This window comes from Nicotiana tomentosiformis, chromosome 11 (assembly GCF_000390325.3).
Source record: "Nicotiana tomentosiformis chromosome 11, ASM39032v3, whole genome shotgun sequence".
Classification (NCBI taxonomy): Eukaryota; Viridiplantae; Streptophyta; class Magnoliopsida; order Solanales; family Solanaceae; genus Nicotiana; species Nicotiana tomentosiformis.
In genome coordinates, this window is record NC_090822.1 from 68,687,180 (window position 1) to 68,706,366 (window position 19,187).

At 39.6% G+C, this 19,187-nt stretch overlaps 3 protein-coding genes across 3 annotated transcripts; 1 reads left to right on the forward strand and 2 right to left on the reverse strand.

Moving 5' to 3' along the window:
• Nucleotides 1–1,015: 1,015 nt before the first annotated feature.
• On the reverse strand, nt 1,016–2,059 carry LOC138901611 (uncharacterized). Its single transcript, XM_070189389.1, has 2 exons — nt 2,022–2,059; nt 1,016–1,658 (listed from the first exon to the last, which is right to left on the reverse strand). The coding sequence occupies exons 1-2, from the start codon at nt 2,057–2,059 to the stop codon at nt 1,016–1,018; spliced, it is 681 nt and encodes a 226-aa protein (XP_070045490.1).
• Nucleotides 2,060–2,090: 31 nt separating this feature from the next.
• On the reverse strand, nt 2,091–5,168 carry LOC138901612 (uncharacterized). Its single transcript, XM_070189390.1, has 4 exons — nt 4,697–5,168; nt 4,069–4,531; nt 3,890–3,950; nt 2,091–2,513 (listed from the first exon to the last, which is right to left on the reverse strand). The coding sequence occupies exons 1-4, from the start codon at nt 5,166–5,168 to the stop codon at nt 2,091–2,093; spliced, it is 1,419 nt and encodes a 472-aa protein (XP_070045491.1).
• A 6,381-nt stretch (nt 5,169–11,549) lies between these two features.
• Nucleotides 11,550–14,321, forward strand: LOC138901613 (uncharacterized). Its single transcript, XM_070189391.1, has 6 exons — nt 11,550–12,167; nt 12,363–12,392; nt 12,530–13,021; nt 13,182–13,187; nt 13,949–14,018; nt 14,164–14,321. Exons 1-6 carry the CDS (start codon nt 11,550–11,552, stop codon nt 14,319–14,321), a joined length of 1,374 nt encoding a protein of 457 aa, XP_070045492.1.
• Nucleotides 14,322–19,187: the final 4,866 nt, after the last annotated feature.

A 19,187-nucleotide genomic window follows, 5' to 3' on the forward strand; every position in this document is an offset into this window, starting at 1 on the left:
AGCTTCTAGGCACGGGGGCAAACTTTAACGATAGAAATCGTTAAAAACGCACCTTAATCACTCAAGAACACCATGAAACCCTCTCTTAATCTCTCTCACTGTTTTGGGACGAAGATGAAATGTTTTGGGGTCTTAAAAGTCGGATTTTCCGACTTATACCACTTGTTTGACCCGACCCGGTTCGCGACCCAATTTCAGCCCGGACAGTCCGCGGTAAAACAGACATAACTATTTACTCCAATGTCGGTTTGATGTGAGATTTCTTTGGATGCAAACTAGACTCATAGACCTTTGATTTGGTAGGTTTTGGGTCCCATAACCCTTTATATATTGGGAGAAATGATCTGATACATTTGACCCAAAGTTTAGAAAATTTATTAGAGAAATTTACGATAACTTTTGCCGACCTTTATTTCGCAACTTGCATGACTCCAAAACTTAACATGTGACTAGTGTGATATTATAATACCTCATAACACATTATTCTTAGCATATTATACACTCTTAGTCTTATCCCACAGGTGCAAGTTAACTTAGACCTTCCGAACGCGCGGGGTGCTACCCGAGCCATTTCTTTAACCATGAACCTTTTGTTTAAGGGATTCCTTTGACTTAAAGCTTTAGTTTAGTTCCTTGATATTACCACACATTTTCAGTCTTATTCTCTCAATGTGCTATACCCAATCATATATACCTAATATAACCACGCCACGTTACGTATATTACGTAAGAGAAGAGAGAAACACCTGGGGTCTCACAGTCTCCCCCTTAAGAACATTCGTCCGCGAATGGGTCAAGTCAATTCCTTGGTTTCATTTCTTGTACGCTAATACGTTATTTGCAAGGCTATATTTGTTACATTGGCAAAGCATAAATCAAATTCTGAAGATTCCAACTACTAGGTTTCGTATAGCTATCTCGCAATAAAAAAATTTAAATTGCACTTTCAAGTCATTTAAAATCCAATTAAGTTGCTGTAAAGAAATAATTGGCAATTATTTAAATGTGACTCACCTTAAGTCGTAAATAGGTGGGGGTACTTCTTCCTCATTTCCTCCTCAACTTCCCAGGTCATTTCCTCGATGTTGTTATTTCGCCATAACACTTTCACAGAAGCCACTTCTTTAGTTTGAAGCTTCCTTACCTGCCGATCTAAAATAACTACTGGTACCTCTGCATAAGATAAGTCTTCAGCAATGTGAATATCCTCAATGGGCGTAATACGTGAAGGATCTCTAATGCACTTCCGCAACATAGATATATGAAACACAGGATGGACTGCTTCCAATTCTAAAGGCAAATCAAGCTCGTACGCCACCCTACCAATCCTCTGAATAATCTTATACGGTCCAACATACCTGGGGCTGATCTTCCCCTTCTTTCCAAATCGCATGACACCCTTCATAGGTGATACTTTCAGGAAAACCCAATCTTCTACATCAAACTCTAAGTCTCGTCGTCGAACATCTGTATAAGACTTTTGCCGACTTTGTGCTGTACGCAGCCGGTCTCTAATAAGTTTTACCTTTTCCATTGCTTGCTGGACTAAGTTAGGACCTAGCAACTCTGCTTCCCCGACCTCAAACCAACCGATCGGCGACCTACACTTCCGCCCGTATAGTGCTTCGTAAGGAGCCATCTGAATACTAGCTTGGAAGCTGTTATTATAAGCAAACTCAATAAGAGGTAGATGATCATCCCAACTTCCTTTAAAATCTAGCACGCAAGCACGTAACATATCCTCAACTGTCTGAATAGTACGCTCTGCCTGTCCATCAGTTTGCGGATGAAAAATGGTGCTAAGATTTACCTGCTTGCCTAGACCCTTCTGAAAAGATTTCTAAAAATATGCTGTAAATTGAGCCCCTCGATCAGAGATAATAGATAATGGCACTCCGTGAAGGCGAACAATCTCTCGAATGTAAAGCTTGGCATAATCCTCGGTTGAATATGTCATCCTGACTGGCAGGAAATGAGCAGATTTTGTAAGCCTATCAATAATTACCCAAATAGAATCATACCTCGGTGGAGTGCGAGGAAAACCAGTGATGAAGTCCATATTTATCATGTCCCATTTCCATAATGGAAGCTCAATACACTGAGTTAGGCCTCTGATGTTTGGCTTTAACTTGCTGGCAGTTGGGACATTGGGCTACCATCTCCGCGATATCTTTTTTCATTCCATTCCACCAATAGATCTGTCGAAGGTCCCGATACATCTTTGTCGCTCCGGGATGAACTGCATATCTAGAATAATGGGCCTCCGAAAGAATCTTGGCACGGAGCTCTCCTACTGACGGTACACATAAGCGGCCCTGGTATCTAAGGACTCCATCTCCAGTTAGCTCAAATAAAGGTTGTCGCTGCTGTGGAATACTTTCCCTCAGTTTTATAAGCTCAGGATCCTCGTGTTGTCGCTCTTTCACTTCAGTAACAAAAGAAGATTTTGCCGTATTCTGAACGAGAATGCGTCCACCCTCTACATCTACCAAACGCACCTGCAAACTAGCTAGCTAGCATAGATATTTGGTCATCTTGACCTTATCAGCTTCAACATGGCTTAGACTGCCCATGGACTTCCGGCTAAGGGCATTAGCAATAATATTAGCTTTGCCGGGATGATATAAAATATCAACATCATAGTCCTTTAGTAATTCTAGCCATCTTCTTTGTCGTAGGTTCAGCTCCCTCTGTTTAAATAAATACTGAAGGCTCTGGTGGTCGGCGAAAACATCATTATGAACCCCATATAGATAATGCCGCCAAATCTTTAGGGCAAATACAACTGCGGCTAACTCAAGATCGTGCGTAGGATAGTTCTGTTCATGTTTTCACAATTGTCTGGAGGCGTACGCGATAACCTTACCATGCTGCATAAGAACACAACCTAGGCCAATTCTTGAGGCATCACAATACACAACATAACCCTCGGTGCCATCCGGAAGAGTCAAGACAGGTGCCGTAGTAAGCCTTTTCTTTAGTTCCTGAAAACTTTGTTCACATGCCTCAGTCCACTGAAACTTAGCTCCCTTATGTGTCAGTTTCGTCAATGGTGCAGAGATAGAGGAAAATCCCTCCACAAACCTTTGGTAATACCCTGCCAAGCCTAAAAAGCTACGAATCTCTGTCGGATTCAAGGGCCTCGGCCAAGTCATCACAGCTTCAATCTTTTGGCCATCAACCTTGATACCATCGCCAGTAATAACATGACCAAGAAAAGCTACAGAAGTTAGCCAAAATTTACATTTAGAGAATTTAGCATATAACCTGTAGTCCTGGAGAGTCTGCAATACAGCTCGCAAGTGGTTCGCATGCTCGGCTTCCGATCGCGAATATATCAGGATGTCGTCAATAAACACAATCACAAATTCATCCAAGAATGGTTTGAATACCCGGTTCATAAGATCCATAAAGGCTGTTGGGGCATTTGTAAGCCCGAAATACATGACAAGGAATTCAAAATGGCCATACCTCGTCCTAAATGTTGTTTTTGGGATATCAATATCCCTGACTCGTAGCTGATGATAACCGGATCGCAAGTCGATCTTCGAAAAGCATTTGGCACCTAGTAACTGGTCGAACAAGTCATCAATCCGTGGAAGAGGATACTTATTCTTGATAGTGACTTTATTTAGTTACCTGTAGTCAATGCACATCCGCAAAGACCCATCTTTCTTTCGAACAAAGAGCACCGGAGCACCCCATGGGGATGTACTTGGCCTAATAAAGCCTTTATCGAGCAAGTCCTTCAGTTGTTCCTTCAATTCCCTTAGCTCTGCAGGAGCCATTCTGTAGGGAGGAATGGATATAGGCTGCGCATCAGGAAGCAAATCTATAGTGAAATCGATTTCCCTTTCGGGGGAATTCCTGGAAGCTCGTCAGGGAATACCGTCGGGAATTCATTCACAATAGGAACCGACTGAAGAGTCGCTGGCTCCTTATCTATATCCCTAACATGAACCAGATGGTATATACAACCTTTAGCAATAAACTTCCGAGCCCTAAGGTATGAAATAAACTTACCCTTGGGCGTGGCTGCATTACCTTTCCATTCAAGGACAGGCTCACCAGGAAAAATAAAATCGGACCAACTTTGCACGACAATCAATATTAGCATAACAAGCTGCCAACCAATCCATACCCATAATGACATCGAAGTCTAGCATAACCAATTCAACTAAATCAACAGAGGTTGGACGGTCATTAATTAACACTGTACAATCTCGATAGACATGATTAGCTATAATAGAGTCACCAACTGGCGTAGACACCTCAACTGACTGTAGCAACAACTCAGATCTCATGTCAAGCTTACCAGCAATAAATGGAGTAATATATGAAAATGTAGAGCCGGGATCCATCAATGCGTAAATGGCATGAGAATGTATTGTCAATATACCTGTGACAACATCTGGGGATGCCTCTGAATCCTGTCGGCCTGTGAGTGCATAAAAGCGGTTCTGGCCACCACTAGAACCTGAGGTGTCTCCTCCACCTCTCCCCCTACCACGGCCCTGAGTAGACTGTGGACCTGGTCAGGGAGCACGGACTGAGGGCGAAGAGGCTGCTGTGAATCCTGAAGGCTGAGTTGGTGTACCTCTGCCTAACCTCGGGCACCGACTAATATAATGTCCTGTCTGCCCACAATGAAAACATGCACTCGAACCCTGTCTACATTTCCCGGTATGCAGCTTACCGCACTGAGTACATGGAGGAGTAAGCTGTCTCATCTGTGCAGAACGCTCCTGTCGACGGCCCTCAGGCTGGCCTGAGCTCTGCCCCGGTCCTAACTGAACATAACGATCAAACCGCTGGCCCTGCATTTGTGGTGGGAAACTACCTGCTGACCGAGGTGGATATCGATGGAGTGGGGGCCTAAAATCAACTCGCAGCTCCCTATAAGACCTTATAATACGAGCCCTCTTACTCTGCTCCATATCCTTGCGAGTATCACGAATCCGACGGGAAGGGTCCTCTGTAGTCTGAGCGAAAGCCTGTATGCGGGAAATATCTACATCATCCGATAGGGATGCAACCCTACAGTCTCTAATCAGATGATCCCCCAAACCATCCACATAATGATGAACTCTAGCCCTCATGGTACGTACTATATCTGGTGCATACCTTGCCAAAGAATTAAACTTATGGCTATAATCCCTCACACTCATATCCCCCTACTTTAGGCTAAGAAACTGGTCAAGACGGGCCTCCTGAACCTCCCGTGGAAAATAATGGGCTAAAAAGCCTCAGAGAAGTCCTCCCACTCTGCTGGCGGAGCATCAGGTCCTCTAGATCTCTCCCATGCCTCATACCATAGGACGGCTACATCACGTAGTCGAAAAGAAGCCAACTCCACAGCCTCGGTGACGGAGGCATGCATCACCCTCAATACTCTATACATATGGTCTATAAAGTCCTGGGGATCCTCAGTGGAACTGGATCCTGTAAATAATGGAGGGGCCAAGTGAAGAAACTCTCGTACCGTCGAGCTTCCTATCCGATCTCTCCGGGCATCTGCTCCTGACACTAGTTGTCGCTCATGAATAGAAACCATCCTAGTCAGCAATTGAACAGCCTCTCTCATCCCCTGCTCCCCAGTCTCTGATGGGTGAACAATAGGTGCTGGAGGTCCTGTGTCTCTAGCTGCCTCAGGTACCAATGGAACTGGTGAGGCTGGGGGTACTGCATCTCCCTGGGCTCCAATAAGTGCTGGGGAAGCTGAAACTAGGGGTACTCGAGACTCACTGTGAGCCTCTAAGGGATATCTATCCCTCTGAACTGGTGGGGAACAACTGGTACCTTCTCCCGGATCCATACCTATCTCTCGCTGTGCCATCTCCTGAGCGTAGGTAGCCTGTTAGATAGGAAACACAAAGCACGATTTAGATTTCATATGTTCTTATAACTTCGCTCTATAGCACAATCTATTAATTGAAAGAAACGTAACCATTCCTAAATGCCTCATAGCCTCCTGATTATAAGTGTGGTGCACAACACACCCATAAGCAAGACTCTACTAGACACGGCTTATGGACTCCCTGGGATACGACCTGCTCTGATACCAAGTTTGTCACGCCCCAAACTAGGGGAGGCACGACTGGCACTCGATACTGTATTCGATCGAGTTAGCCACTAAACATACTAGCTAACTAGACTGGGGGCCCAACAGATCGGGCAGCACAACATCTGAAATACTAAGCCTGGACCGTAAGGTTATGACATGAATAACAATAAGCCATATAAACCTAGGTAGACAAGCCAGAATAATAAAATACTAGCCGGCCGACGAGGCCGCGACTGAAGACATATATGCCTACACACCTATATATACATGCCAAGCCTATGGGCTGGAGACTGACAGCAGCAAAAAAGAAACCCAAAATATTGTGTCCACAATAGCCTCTAAGAGTGTCATAAGCACTGTCGGGATAAGGCCCCAACTATACCCAAACTGTACAACAAAAGTAACCATCCTATGAAAGTTCCAGGAAGAGGTGGAGCTTACCAACTCACAGCTGAACCCCGAAATCCTAGCGGAGGGGTCGATCAGAGTCCCTACCTGGACCTGCACGCACGAAACAAAAATGCAGTGTCCCCAGGCAACGGGACATAAGTACGAATAAAAATGTACTGGTATGTAAGGCAGAAAGTAGAATCATACATAACTGATGTAAAAAGGTAATAAAGATACCACCTGACACTGAAACTCTGATAGCCTCCATGGCCGACATCCGACCTCATAGTAATAAAATATGCATGGTATGCTTGTGTAATCGTATATCGTGAATACATATATATTGATGTAAATGCATGACATACCCAACCAAATGCTAGCAATGGCGGTCTCTCCCGGTAGCTAACCGGTATCATATTGCCAACCTGTGGCCATCTGTACAATATATATAGTCTTTCGGGCAAATAGGCCCCTTACCTCCGATTATAGCTCGTAGTCCATGCATAATATGTCATGTATGATATGAACTTTGAATGCACATAATAGGCCATAACAAGAACTTAGCCAACCTTGGCTCATTGGTACTCTTATTCTCATAATCTCATAATCACCTTCGTAACGCATACAAATATCTCGTGGAACCTCATATCTTTTTTAATAAGTTTGAAAACTTAACTCGACATTTAGAAAGATAACTTAACTCTGAATATGTTCATAAAAAGCTTAAGGTGTCACTTTAAAATATGTTCACAGAAGGTCTTTCTAGCAACAGAATAGTAAAATATCACATTTGGCGTCTTAGGAATTTCCCAAAATTCGTGCTAAAAGGAAGGACGAAGCTTAGCCTTAACATACCTCTCCAACGAACGTCTGAATGCCTGTAGTTCCTTCACGAAAGTTGTTCCTTATGTCCTAAGCTTCGAAACCACTATATATATGCAGCTTATACGCAACTATAAATAGTTCATAAATGAGTTTAAATCGGCAGATTTGCCATATGACCCTAACTTGATGAAACGCCCGTAGAACTTTGTAAAAACGATCATAAAGAATCCCAAGATGATTACCTTGGCAAACCAAGTATAAATCCTGAAGAACCAGCAAGAACAACAATTTCCTATCTTCCAAAAATAGCTCCAAACACAGCTAATAGAAGGGGAAAACGATTACAAAGCATAGAGATTGCGCTTCTAGGCATGGGGGCAAACTTTAACGATAGAAATCGTTAAAAACACACCTTAATCACTCAAGAACACCATGAAACCCTCTCTTAAGCTCTCTCACTGTTTTCGGACGAAGATGAAATATTTTGGGGTCTTAAAAGTCGGAGTTTCCGACTTATACCACTTGTTTGACCCGACCCGGTTCGCGACACAATTTCAGCCCGGACAGGCCGCGGTAAAACAGTCATAACGTTTTACTCCAATGTCGGTTTGATGTGAGATTTCTTTGGTTGCAAACTAGATGCGTAGAACTTCGATTTGGTAGGTTGTGGGTCCCATAACTCTTTATATATTAGGAGAAATGATATGATACATTTGACCCAAAGTTTAGAAAATGTATTAGAGAAATTTACGATAACTTTTACCGACCTTTATTTCGCAACTTGCTTCACTCCAATACTTAACATGTGACCAGTATGATATTATAATACCTCATAACACATTATTCTTAGCATATTATACACTGTTAGTCTTATCCCACAGGTGCAAGTTAACTTAAACCTTCCGAATGCGCGGGGTGCTACCCGAGCCATTTCTTTAACCATGAACCTTTGTTTAAGGGATTCCTTTGACTTAAAGCTTTAGTTTAGTTCCTTGATATTACCACACATTTTCAGTCTTATTCTCCCAATGTGCTATACCCAATCATATATAACTAATATAACCACGCCACGTTACGTATATTACGTAAGAGAAGAGAGAAACACCTGGGGTTTCACAAATAATTCTACCGAGGTGAACGACCCGATCCCATAAGAATATGTTAACTCTGCCGAGGAGAACAAATCGATCACATATGAATATGTTACATCATACTGCTGAGGCGAATGACCCGATCCCATTAGAATATTAAACTTTAACGAGTCCTTGACCCCACTCACGAATATACGTGTAAGTTATGAAATTCAAGAAAACTTTCCGATGAATATGCACATCATATATCATGGGAGAAATTCGTAAGGGAAGTATAATTTCCATGGCTAATCAAGTAGCTCGTCAAGTATCTAAAAATAGCAAATCCATTACTCTACGTGAGTCTAGTCTCGGATTATAATGTGAATTAAAGCATTTAAACATACACAAATAACTAAAATAGTACAATTAAAGCATGGCATGAGTCTAAGTCTACCCGAACATAATTAGGAATTCTAGCATACGCGTGAACACTCATCACCTCATATGCGTGTAGCTCCCATAACATGTAAATTCCCCCTTACAAGCTTAGATAAGAGACTTACCTCGTTTTAAAATCCAATAACAGGCTCCAAACCAAATCCAAACAATCTTAAACTAATCAAACAACGTGAAAACCAATCAAAATATACTCAAAGACTTGTAATTTAACAGTTTATAACAATTCCAACGCCGCTCGAAAAGTCAACAAAGCCAACCCCCGGGACCAGATACCCAGGTTCCGAAAATTCACCAAGATAAATACTACACATAACACTACGAACTCAAATATATAATTTATCTCTAATTCCATGTCCAATTTCGTGGTCAAAATCCAAAAATACCATTTCTAGAGTTTCTTCTAAAATCCCACAATTTCTACCAACTTTCATGTTAAAATCCATATGTAACATGTATTTAGCTCACAATGTATAGAAATCACTTACCTTGTGATTAATGATGAAAAAGCCTCTTCACAATTGCCCCACAACCGGCTCCAATGGAAGAAATGAGATGAAATGAGCCAATTCCCGATTTTGCAAACTAATACACTACCTAGGCGACCCTTCATCGTGAACGCGACATGTCCCTCGCGTTCGCTTAGCACACCCATCTCCTGCTCAAACATCCTTCTTTGCGAACACTATACAAGGCTCGGGAATGCGATGCTTCACTAAGCATCCCTATCGCGAATGCGAAGGCCAAGTCTCTTAGCCAACTTCTCTTTTACAAACTAAAACCGGCCATCGCGAACGTATAGCACCCCTACCCCAAACCTTCGCGAACGCGATTATAAAATCGCAAACGTGAAGAACAAATGAACCCCAACTCATATATTTCTTCACAAACGTGTTCACTCCATCGTGTTCACAAAGGACAACACCAGAAACCAGCACCAGCATCTGCAAAACACCATAACTTGGTCGGAAACCATGCTGAAACGCATCTGAGGCCCCCGGGACCCCGTCCAATCAAACCAACAAGTCTCAATACTTCATCCAAACTTATCCAAAGACTCAAAATGCCACGAATAACATCAAAACCATGAATCGACGATCAAAATCTTTCTTTTAACTCCCAAACCTTCAAACTTCGACGAACGCATCCGAATCACACTTAAACATTCCAGAATGGCACCAATTTTTATGTACAAGCTACAAATCACAATACGAACCTATTACAAGGTTTTGAATCACAAACAGACATCGATAACACTAAAGTCCACTTCAAATCAAACTTAGAAAATTCTAAAACCATCAAAATGCCAACTTTTTACAATAAGCGCGGAAACGCTTGCGGACCATCTGATACTCAACTCGAACATATGCCCAAGTCTGAAATCACCCTACGAACCTATAGTTACCTTCAAATCCTGATTCTAAAGTTGGTTACTCAAAATTCAGACCTTGGTCAACTCTTCCAACTTAAAGCTTTTAGATTGAGAATTATTATTCCAAATCAACTATGAACTTCTCAAACATCAAAACAAACTACATGTGCAAGTCATAATACATGAATTGAAGCTACTCAAGGTCTTAAACTGCCAAACGATGTGCTAGAGCTCAAAGTAGTCGGTCGGGTCATTACATTTATAGTGAGCTATTAAAAGTAATAGGGTCATTGGTGAGTTGATCATGCATTATGTTTTGATGATTAGCAAATCAGGATTAATTATGTGAAAAAATAGGTTTTATATTCTAGGATAATGCACTCTTAAATTGGTGTGCAATGAGATGCAGATGACAAATAAACCAGGTTGGTAGCAAACCAAAAGTGGAGTGTTGATCAGACGCAGAATATCATAATACATGTGCAATTTGGATTCTCAAGAAGTTATGTATGTACTCTACAAGGAATGCCATTTATTAAAGGAGTCCATGGACAAAAGGAATTTAGTAAATAAGGAAAAACTTGCATAGAAAGAAAAGGTTGAAGAGTTGTAAACATATAAGCAAAATATATCAAAATAGGAGAGGTTTTCCTTAACCAAATTATTCTAGGTTTTGGAGCATTAATTGAAGAAGATTTCCAGCTAACTTTGCAAATATAAAAAGAGACTTTTTGCCGCAATTCAAAGGGAATGCTATTGAGAGAAATTACATAGAACTACTCCTGGCAATAGCAATCAAGGCAAGAAGATACTCTTGAAGACTCGACTTTCTCAACTAAAGAACATGTTCCTAAAGAAGAAGCTCTTGAAGTTCTTTAATTGCCTAGGTTGAGTCAAGTGGTCTAATTTTTAACCTATATACTTTTAAGAAGTGTAATCGTAGGCTGGTGCAGAAACTTTAAGTTTTTCTTAGCTTCCTAGACTAGAGTTAGTTTGGGAAGGGGTAGCTAACATTGATTTGATTGTAGGGGTTAGAGTGATAGAGTTAGTCCTTGGTTATAGAGTTGTAATCTAAAACCTACTAATTGAAGTTTAGTGAAGTTTGAGGAAATCTTACTAGGGTAGGTCGTAGTTTTTACTTCCTTGAGCACGGAGATTTTTCACCTAAAAATCTCTATGTCATTTAATCTCCACAATTATTTTTGTTTGTGTCTATCTTCTTAGTTCAAAGAACCAAGTTCTTTAGAATTTTTAAAATCGGGTAAGATACAATTCAACCCTCATTCTTGTGTCTGGTTCAACTCTAAAATAATAATTGGTATCAAAGCAGATTCTTTCATAAGAGGCTAACACCTTGAAAGGATCTGCAATGATTGCACTACCAGATGCTCAAGAAGGACAATCAACTGTTAAACCACCATTGTTTAATGAAAAATACTATGGTTGGTGGAAGGAAAGGATGCCTGATTTTTTTTGTAAAGAGAGGGAGCTTTGGAATATTGTTGAAAAGGGACCAAAGATTGTCATGCTGGTTGATGACGAATGTATCACCATTGGACCAAAGCCTAGAGAAATATATTCTGAAGAAAATGTCAAAAGTGTCCAAAAGAATACTAAAGCCAAGAAGATTCTGATCTATTGTATTGGCCCAGATGAATACAATAGAATCTCAACATGCAGAGATGCAAAAGCATTATGGGATGCCTTACAGTGTGCACATAAAGGTACCTCTCAAGTTAAACCGTCAAAGATTGACATGTTAACTAGACAATATGAACTATTTAAGATGAAAGAGGGGGAAACAATTTTGGAGATGCATACAAGGCTTACATCAATCATCAATGAGTTGATATCTCTTGGAGAAGTTATCCCAAGAAACAAAATAGTGAGAAAAATATTGAGCATACTACCACCCTTATGGGACAGTAAGGTCAATGCCATTACTGAAGCAAGAAAATTGAACATAAGACTCCTGATGACTTTATTGGTAAATTGAAGACATATAAATTAAAGCTTAATCAAGATCATCTAGATCGATAGTTTGTTGAACCTCGCAACACTAAGAATCGGGTTCTTAAGACCACTCGGAAGCAGGACATGGATGAAGATGATTAGTCATTAATGGCCAAGGAAGACATTGATTTAGAACCTGAAGATTTCTTGGCATTAATGGAAAACTCAGACTAATGTTGATGAGGAAAAAGAACCTGAGGTAAGTTTTCAAGATAATAAAGACAAAATTTATACTTTAAAAAGAAATTAATCTCCTTGTCTGGTATCTTGATTGATACATATCAAAAAGTTTATGCTGACAAGGAATAATTAATGAATGACTATACATCACTTAAGTTTGAGAACAAAGATCTAGAAGTAAGTAGAGAAAACCTTGAAATCTTTGTAATTGATCTCAAGGACAAGATCCTTTCTTTAGAAGATGAAAAGGCTGCCTTAGAAATTAGGAACAAGAAACTGCTTAATGCTCCCACCAAGGGTAAAGACTTAGCCATAGATATTCAGGAGAAACTAGAAAGTGAACAAAAGAAATTTAATACAAATCTTCTAGTTAAATCCGAAAAAGTTAGGGTGCTTCAAGAAAATCTGGATAAGGCTAAATATGAATTAGAAAGAAATTTAAAATGGACCAAGTCTTCACACATAATGTTTAAGATGCATAAAAATCACAATGGCAACAAAAAGAGTTTAGGACATACTAAGGCTAAAACCCCATATAATCCACACAACAAGTTTGTCAATATCCCCGACAATCGTCTCACACACTATGGTAATAATGGACACATCAAAGAAACATACACAGCTAGATTCCAAGCAAGGCTGAAGAATGTTGGCATATGTTGAGAAAATGAAAGTTACTAAACCTGGCTCTTCGTTGAAATGTGAAAACTACCATGATGGACTAAAAAATATGAGTCATCCTTTTACTCAAAGAAAGGGACTTAAGCTTGTCTGGGTTCCTAAAATTAATCCTTGAATATTTTTGCAGGCTAAGGTGAGAGAAAGCAAGAACTAGTGGTATGTGAATAGTGCTTACTCCCGCCATATGACTGGAACAGAGATAATTTTCTCTCACTGAGAGCCTACAAAAGAGGGAATGTGGGCTTTGGAAATGGCAAGAAAGGTAATATAATCGGCATAGGTAAGGTTGGTAATTCTCACTCTCATGCTATTAAAAATGTATATTACGTTAAAGGTTTAAAGCCTATCTTGTTGAGCTTCTTTCAGAATCTATTTGGCAAAGGGAGACGGAGAGGAACTTAGAAGTCGGCAAAGAAAAGAACTCCAAAGGTGTGACAAAGGGAACCAGGTTCTTTTCAATTCAAAAAATTGTATGGTTACAAGTAAAAGTAGTAGAAACCTTGTTCTCCAAGGAAAATGGCACAAAAATATTTATAAAGCTGACATTATGTCTTCACCTGAAAATGAGCTATCATGTTTTAGTGCACGTGATACCGATTCTGTCTATGGCATAAAAGGTTAGGGCATGTCAATTTCTCTATGTTAAACAAATAGATCTCCAAGAACCTGGTACTTGGCCTGCCAAAATTAAAATTCAGGGAAAATAAAATTTGCAATGCTTGTGCTAAAGGTAAACAGGTCAAATCATCTTCTTAACTAAATAAAGTGGTAGGTACCTCTCAGCCTTTGAAACTGATCTACTTGGTCCTATGTGGGCCTATGAGGGTTCAGAGTATAGGAGGATAAATATATGTCTTTGTAATTGTTAATGACTCTATTTGCCTGTGAAACCAGTTGGACCTGTATGGACCAGCAGTGATGAGGGTGTGTTTCATGCTCACTGTTGAGCATGAAGATAACAATGGCACTTAGGGTTTTCAAGCAAGAGCCTGGAAGCATCAAAGTTTCCATCCGCCTACAAATGTTCTAATGTCTATTGACTCTGGGACAAAAACAAGATCAAAGTTCAAAAATATAATTGATGTTCAGAAATATAATTGCTTTTATAGCGTACATATCTATGGTTGAGCCAAGGAATATTAAAGAAGCACTTGAAGATGCATACTGGATAGTGGCTATGAAGAAGGAACTGAATCAATTTGAAAGAAATAAAGTTTGGCATCTGATTTCTAATCCAAAAGACAAAAGAGTCATTGGAACCAGATAGGTGTTTAGGAATAAGCTTGATGATCGAGAAAATATTACAGAAACAAGGCAGGGTTGGTTGGGCAGGGCTACAATCAAGAAGAATGTGTCGACTATGATGAGACATTTTCTCTAGTTTCAAGAATGGAGGCAATTCGAATGCTCATTAGCTTTGCATCTGACATGGGTTTCAAACTATATCAAATGGATGCGAAGAGTATTTTTCTACATGGGTATTTGAAAGAGGAAGTGTTTGCATGCCAGCCTCTAAGATTTGAGAGTCATGAGTTCCCAGATCATGTGTACAAATTGAAAAAAGCATTATATGGTTTAAAGCAGGCTCCAAGGGCATGGTATGAAATGTTATAAAAATTTCACCTGGAGAACGGGTTCTCAAGTGGTAAAATTGACAATACTTTGTTCCTATTGAAGAGTTGCAAGAACGTGATGATATGTTGATGACATTATTTTTGGAGCCATAAATGAAGCCTTATGCAATGAGTGAACTAATGGGCAGTGAATTTGAAATAAGTATGTCAGGGGAATTAAATATCTTCCTTGGACTTCAAGTTAAGCAAACTACAAAAGGAAGTATGATACATTAAGCGAAGTACATCAAAGAGATACTCAAGAGGTTTGATATGAACAATACAAAGACAATTGATACTCCAATCGCTACAACAAGTAGGTTGGATATAAATGAACCTGGTTCCTCCATCGATGAAAAGAAGTATACATGTATGATTGGGTACTTGTTCTAGTTAACTGCTAGCAGGCCAGATATTGTGTATATTGTGGGGTTGTGTGCAAGATTCTAGTCAAGACCTGGTACTTTGTAATCCAACTAGAGATTCATTTGATTTGATTGGGTATGCATATGTTGATTATACTGGATATTTGGTAGATAAGAAGAGCACATTAGGGATGGATCACTTCCTTGGGTAATATTTGATCTCAAAGGCCTCAAAGAAACAAAATTCTATGGCCCTATCAACTACAGAATCTGAGTATTTATATGTTGCCTCATGTTGTTCTTAAATACTACTCCATCCGTTTCAATTTAGATGAGGTAGTTTGACTCGGCGCGAAGTTTAAGAAAAAAAGAAGACTTTTTAAACTTGTGGCCTTAAAAGCTTAAGGGGTAAAAGCTTTGTGGGGCCATGACATTTATGTGCTATAAAAGGTTCTCATTAAGGAAAAATTGGGTAAAATAAATATTTTAAGTTGAATTATTTCCAATTATAGAAATGTGTCATTCTTTTTGGAAGGGACTAATAAAGAAAGTGTGTCATCTAAATTGAAGTAGGGGGAGTATTGATTAAGCAACAACCGAAAGACTATGGATTAATGATTAAATGGGTCCACATAATCTGCGATAACACAAGTGCAATGAATATGGTAAAGAACTCGGTTCATCACAACAGAACCAAATATATTGATGTGAGACATCACTTTTTGAGAGACAATGTCGAGAAGGGTCACTCTATATGGAATTCTGCAAGACAGAGGAGCATATTGCAGATATATTTACCAAAGCTTTAAGCAGGGTTCACTTTGAAAGAAACCGCTTGGATATTGGTTTGATCAAAATGAACTATGTCATTCTTGTCTTTCCTCAATGATTGGATATGTCTTAATAAATTATCTAGTGAGTCTCTATGTAGAATAATGTTTAACTTAGTCTTATACTGTAACAGGCATGCATCCACGACATTGATTCAAAGGCATGTATGCTTAATCTGATAATAAAAATCTTGTATCAAAAAATATTTTCAACTACCACATTAAAAAAAATTAGTAAAGAACCTAGTTGTGTGATACTCATGTATGCACCCCCTTTCCATCTGATAGTTGTGTTTAACTGTTAAACTGTCACGTCACTAAAACCAGGTTTCCACTTAAATTACTCATATTGTATGGCTATAAATCTCTTTAACTAATGAAATTAAAAAAGGGATCAGGTTCCAAAATAAAAAACTATCAGTCCTAGTGTAATCATGACAAATTTTAGTCCGCGTGAAATCACGATCAGTTTCCTAACTTCTCACAACACGTCTTTACCACCCAATTAAATCCCCTAACTTCCTTTTAAAATTTCAAAACCTGGTAGTTATCCTCTTTCCCTCTCAGAATCGGATTAGAAGCAATTAGTATGACTATTTAAAGCTGAAAACTTGTCAAATTGTATTCATATAAAACCCCATCTCATGTCTCTTCTCTCTCTCATTCGATCAACTTGCTCAGAAAAACTCAAGTGAAAATTAAAACCCCAATTCTTCAGTTCTTCCAAAATCTTGAACCCTCAGTAATGTCAAACTCACCAAGTCAAGCCACTTCTGGCATTATTGAACCAAACACCACACCTGCCACCAATACACATCCTTCTATACCCACTCTTGTTGAGTCTTTCCAAGATCAATCTCCCACCCAAAATGCCCTAAAGCCTTTACCGGTTTATTTTACTACTCTGACGAAAAAGATAGTGAAAATTCCAACAGTGAAAATCTAGCAGTGCAGGAGCCCCAAATTGACGGGGAAGGAAACATCAAACAGGTGAAGGAGGATGGCACAGAGCAAGTCAAAATAGATATTGCTGTGGAGCTACTGATTCAGGGGGAAGAAGAGGAGGAAGGAGAGATAGTAAAATAAAAAGAGATGAGGTAATGGAAACTGAAACTCGGGCTGAAGTAGAGATAGTAGGTGCAGTTAGAAAAAAAGGGGAGAGAGAGAGGCATTGATGATATAGGTCCCTATGTAGAAACCATAGCGGACCCTAAGGAAGAATTGATGGAGGGGAAAGCTAGTGTTGTAGTAGAAGCACCTGAAGCCCCTAGACAATAACCAGGTTCTTCTGTTACAAGTGAGGGAGACTTGTTGGTCCATTCTCATATCTATATTCTGCGTAATCTCTCTTGGGTTATTTACTACGTCTTAACTTACCTCTCGCATTGGCTCCTTATGTATCAAGTGTTCATTCGCACTTATTTATCAATAACATTCTAGGCGGGAACACTTACTTTCTCTCCCCGGCGTCATGCTTGCATAATGTTCTGGAGTCATAACATATATGTAGGATCTGAATAAATGCAATCTCATTCCTTTTGCCTTTTTACCAAATTCTTCCTTTACTATTCCATAGTTGCCTCATCATCTTTGGCATCTTTTCATATCTTCAATGGCATCTTACTTGCCTTGCAGTAACCCTTCTGTACAAAGGATAAATGTCTTACGCACGAGGGTGACACCTAGTGTAACTGGCACACTTAGTACCTTAAGCTTAACTCAGCTCACAGTGTTTGCTTTAGGGAAGAGTCTTCTTGAATGACCTTTAAAGATTATTCTTCTGTTGTCCATCCTATTATCGCCAGAACGCGATCTCTGAAATTCTCACGATGCCGACTATTATTTAACCCCCTGTTCCCTAACTCATGTTTGGTTTCATCTTGTTTACTAGCCCATATTAATTTCTATTACTGTCAGTCTTACTTAGCCTTCTGGTAATCACGTTGGAATTACCAATTCATTTTTCAAAATGAGGATATGACTTTATGGTCTATACTCTTTTATTGTCTCAAGGCATGTCTCCTCTTGTACTTTCCTTCACTGAATATAGACTCTGTCATCCTGTCATATTTCGATTTACCGTTATCAACCATTTATCACATCTTACTCATGATACTTCATTTATTCTCTTCTTATTCTCCTGGTAGTATTTCGGGCTATCACCTTATTCTGAAAACTTCAACAAAACACTATTTTTCTTTTAGCTCCCCTTGCTCCATCCACTGGCTCTTCAGGTTTCCTAGCGTTCTCTCTTTACTAGGGATTAGACCCATACTAAGGTAAATATTTATCCCTTCTAGGATTCGAGTGCCTATCTTCTGGATTTTTTAAACATTCTAGTATTCATATCTAAATGTAGTTATTCTAGATTGCACTACCTGGGTGTCTCGCAAGGAGAACTATTATCCCATTTGAAATATCCTTCAGAAATTTCGGCTAATACTAACAATCCATCCACCATTTTGGGTTACTTTAACCCCAGCTAGATCACGATATCCATCCTTCTCTTAAACTATATTTGTTGGCTCCCATAGGGAATATCTGATATGGGAATGGCCAATTGTACATACCTCTGTTATTGTTGAAGGTAACTCAAAACACTATATTTTTCTGCCTTAATTGTAAATACTAATAATCTTCACTAACTGGGTACCGTGTACCCTTCTTCACCTTTCTTATTTTACTTGCTGAAACTTGCATCTACATTCTAATTCTCTTATTTCTTTTTAGATATTCTTGCCTTAGGGCTCCTTATCAAGAAGCTTACACGTCATAGTACACATATGATCTGCTGAAGAACTCACATTTACTCATCATAAGCATGATACAAATTCAAGTTCCTCTGACTCAACTCTTCCACAGCCCATTCAATCTCTTACCAACTGTCTTTCTGGATATATGTATCGTTATATTATGAATAAAATAGAATTTAGGAGTTTGAACCCATATAAGTAAGCTCTACCACACGATCTAGAGTAAGAAGAATGAGTGACAGTCCTAAATCCCATGGTGCCTATTGCTTATAAGTGTGGTGCACAACACACTCATAAATAAGACTCTACTAGACACGGCTTATAGACTCCTTAGGACAGAACTGCTATGATACCAAGTTTGTCACGACCCAAATCGGAGGGCTGCGATGGGCATCCGGTGCCTTACTAATCCGAGTACCAACGTAATACATCTTTCTTACCATACCATCCTGGATAAATGGGCCAGAAGGGTTGTCATGAGATAACCAAAATAAAACATGAGGGAATACTGGACATAAGATGACCCAACATGATACACAAACTTATACATGTGACATATGGGCCTATAAGGA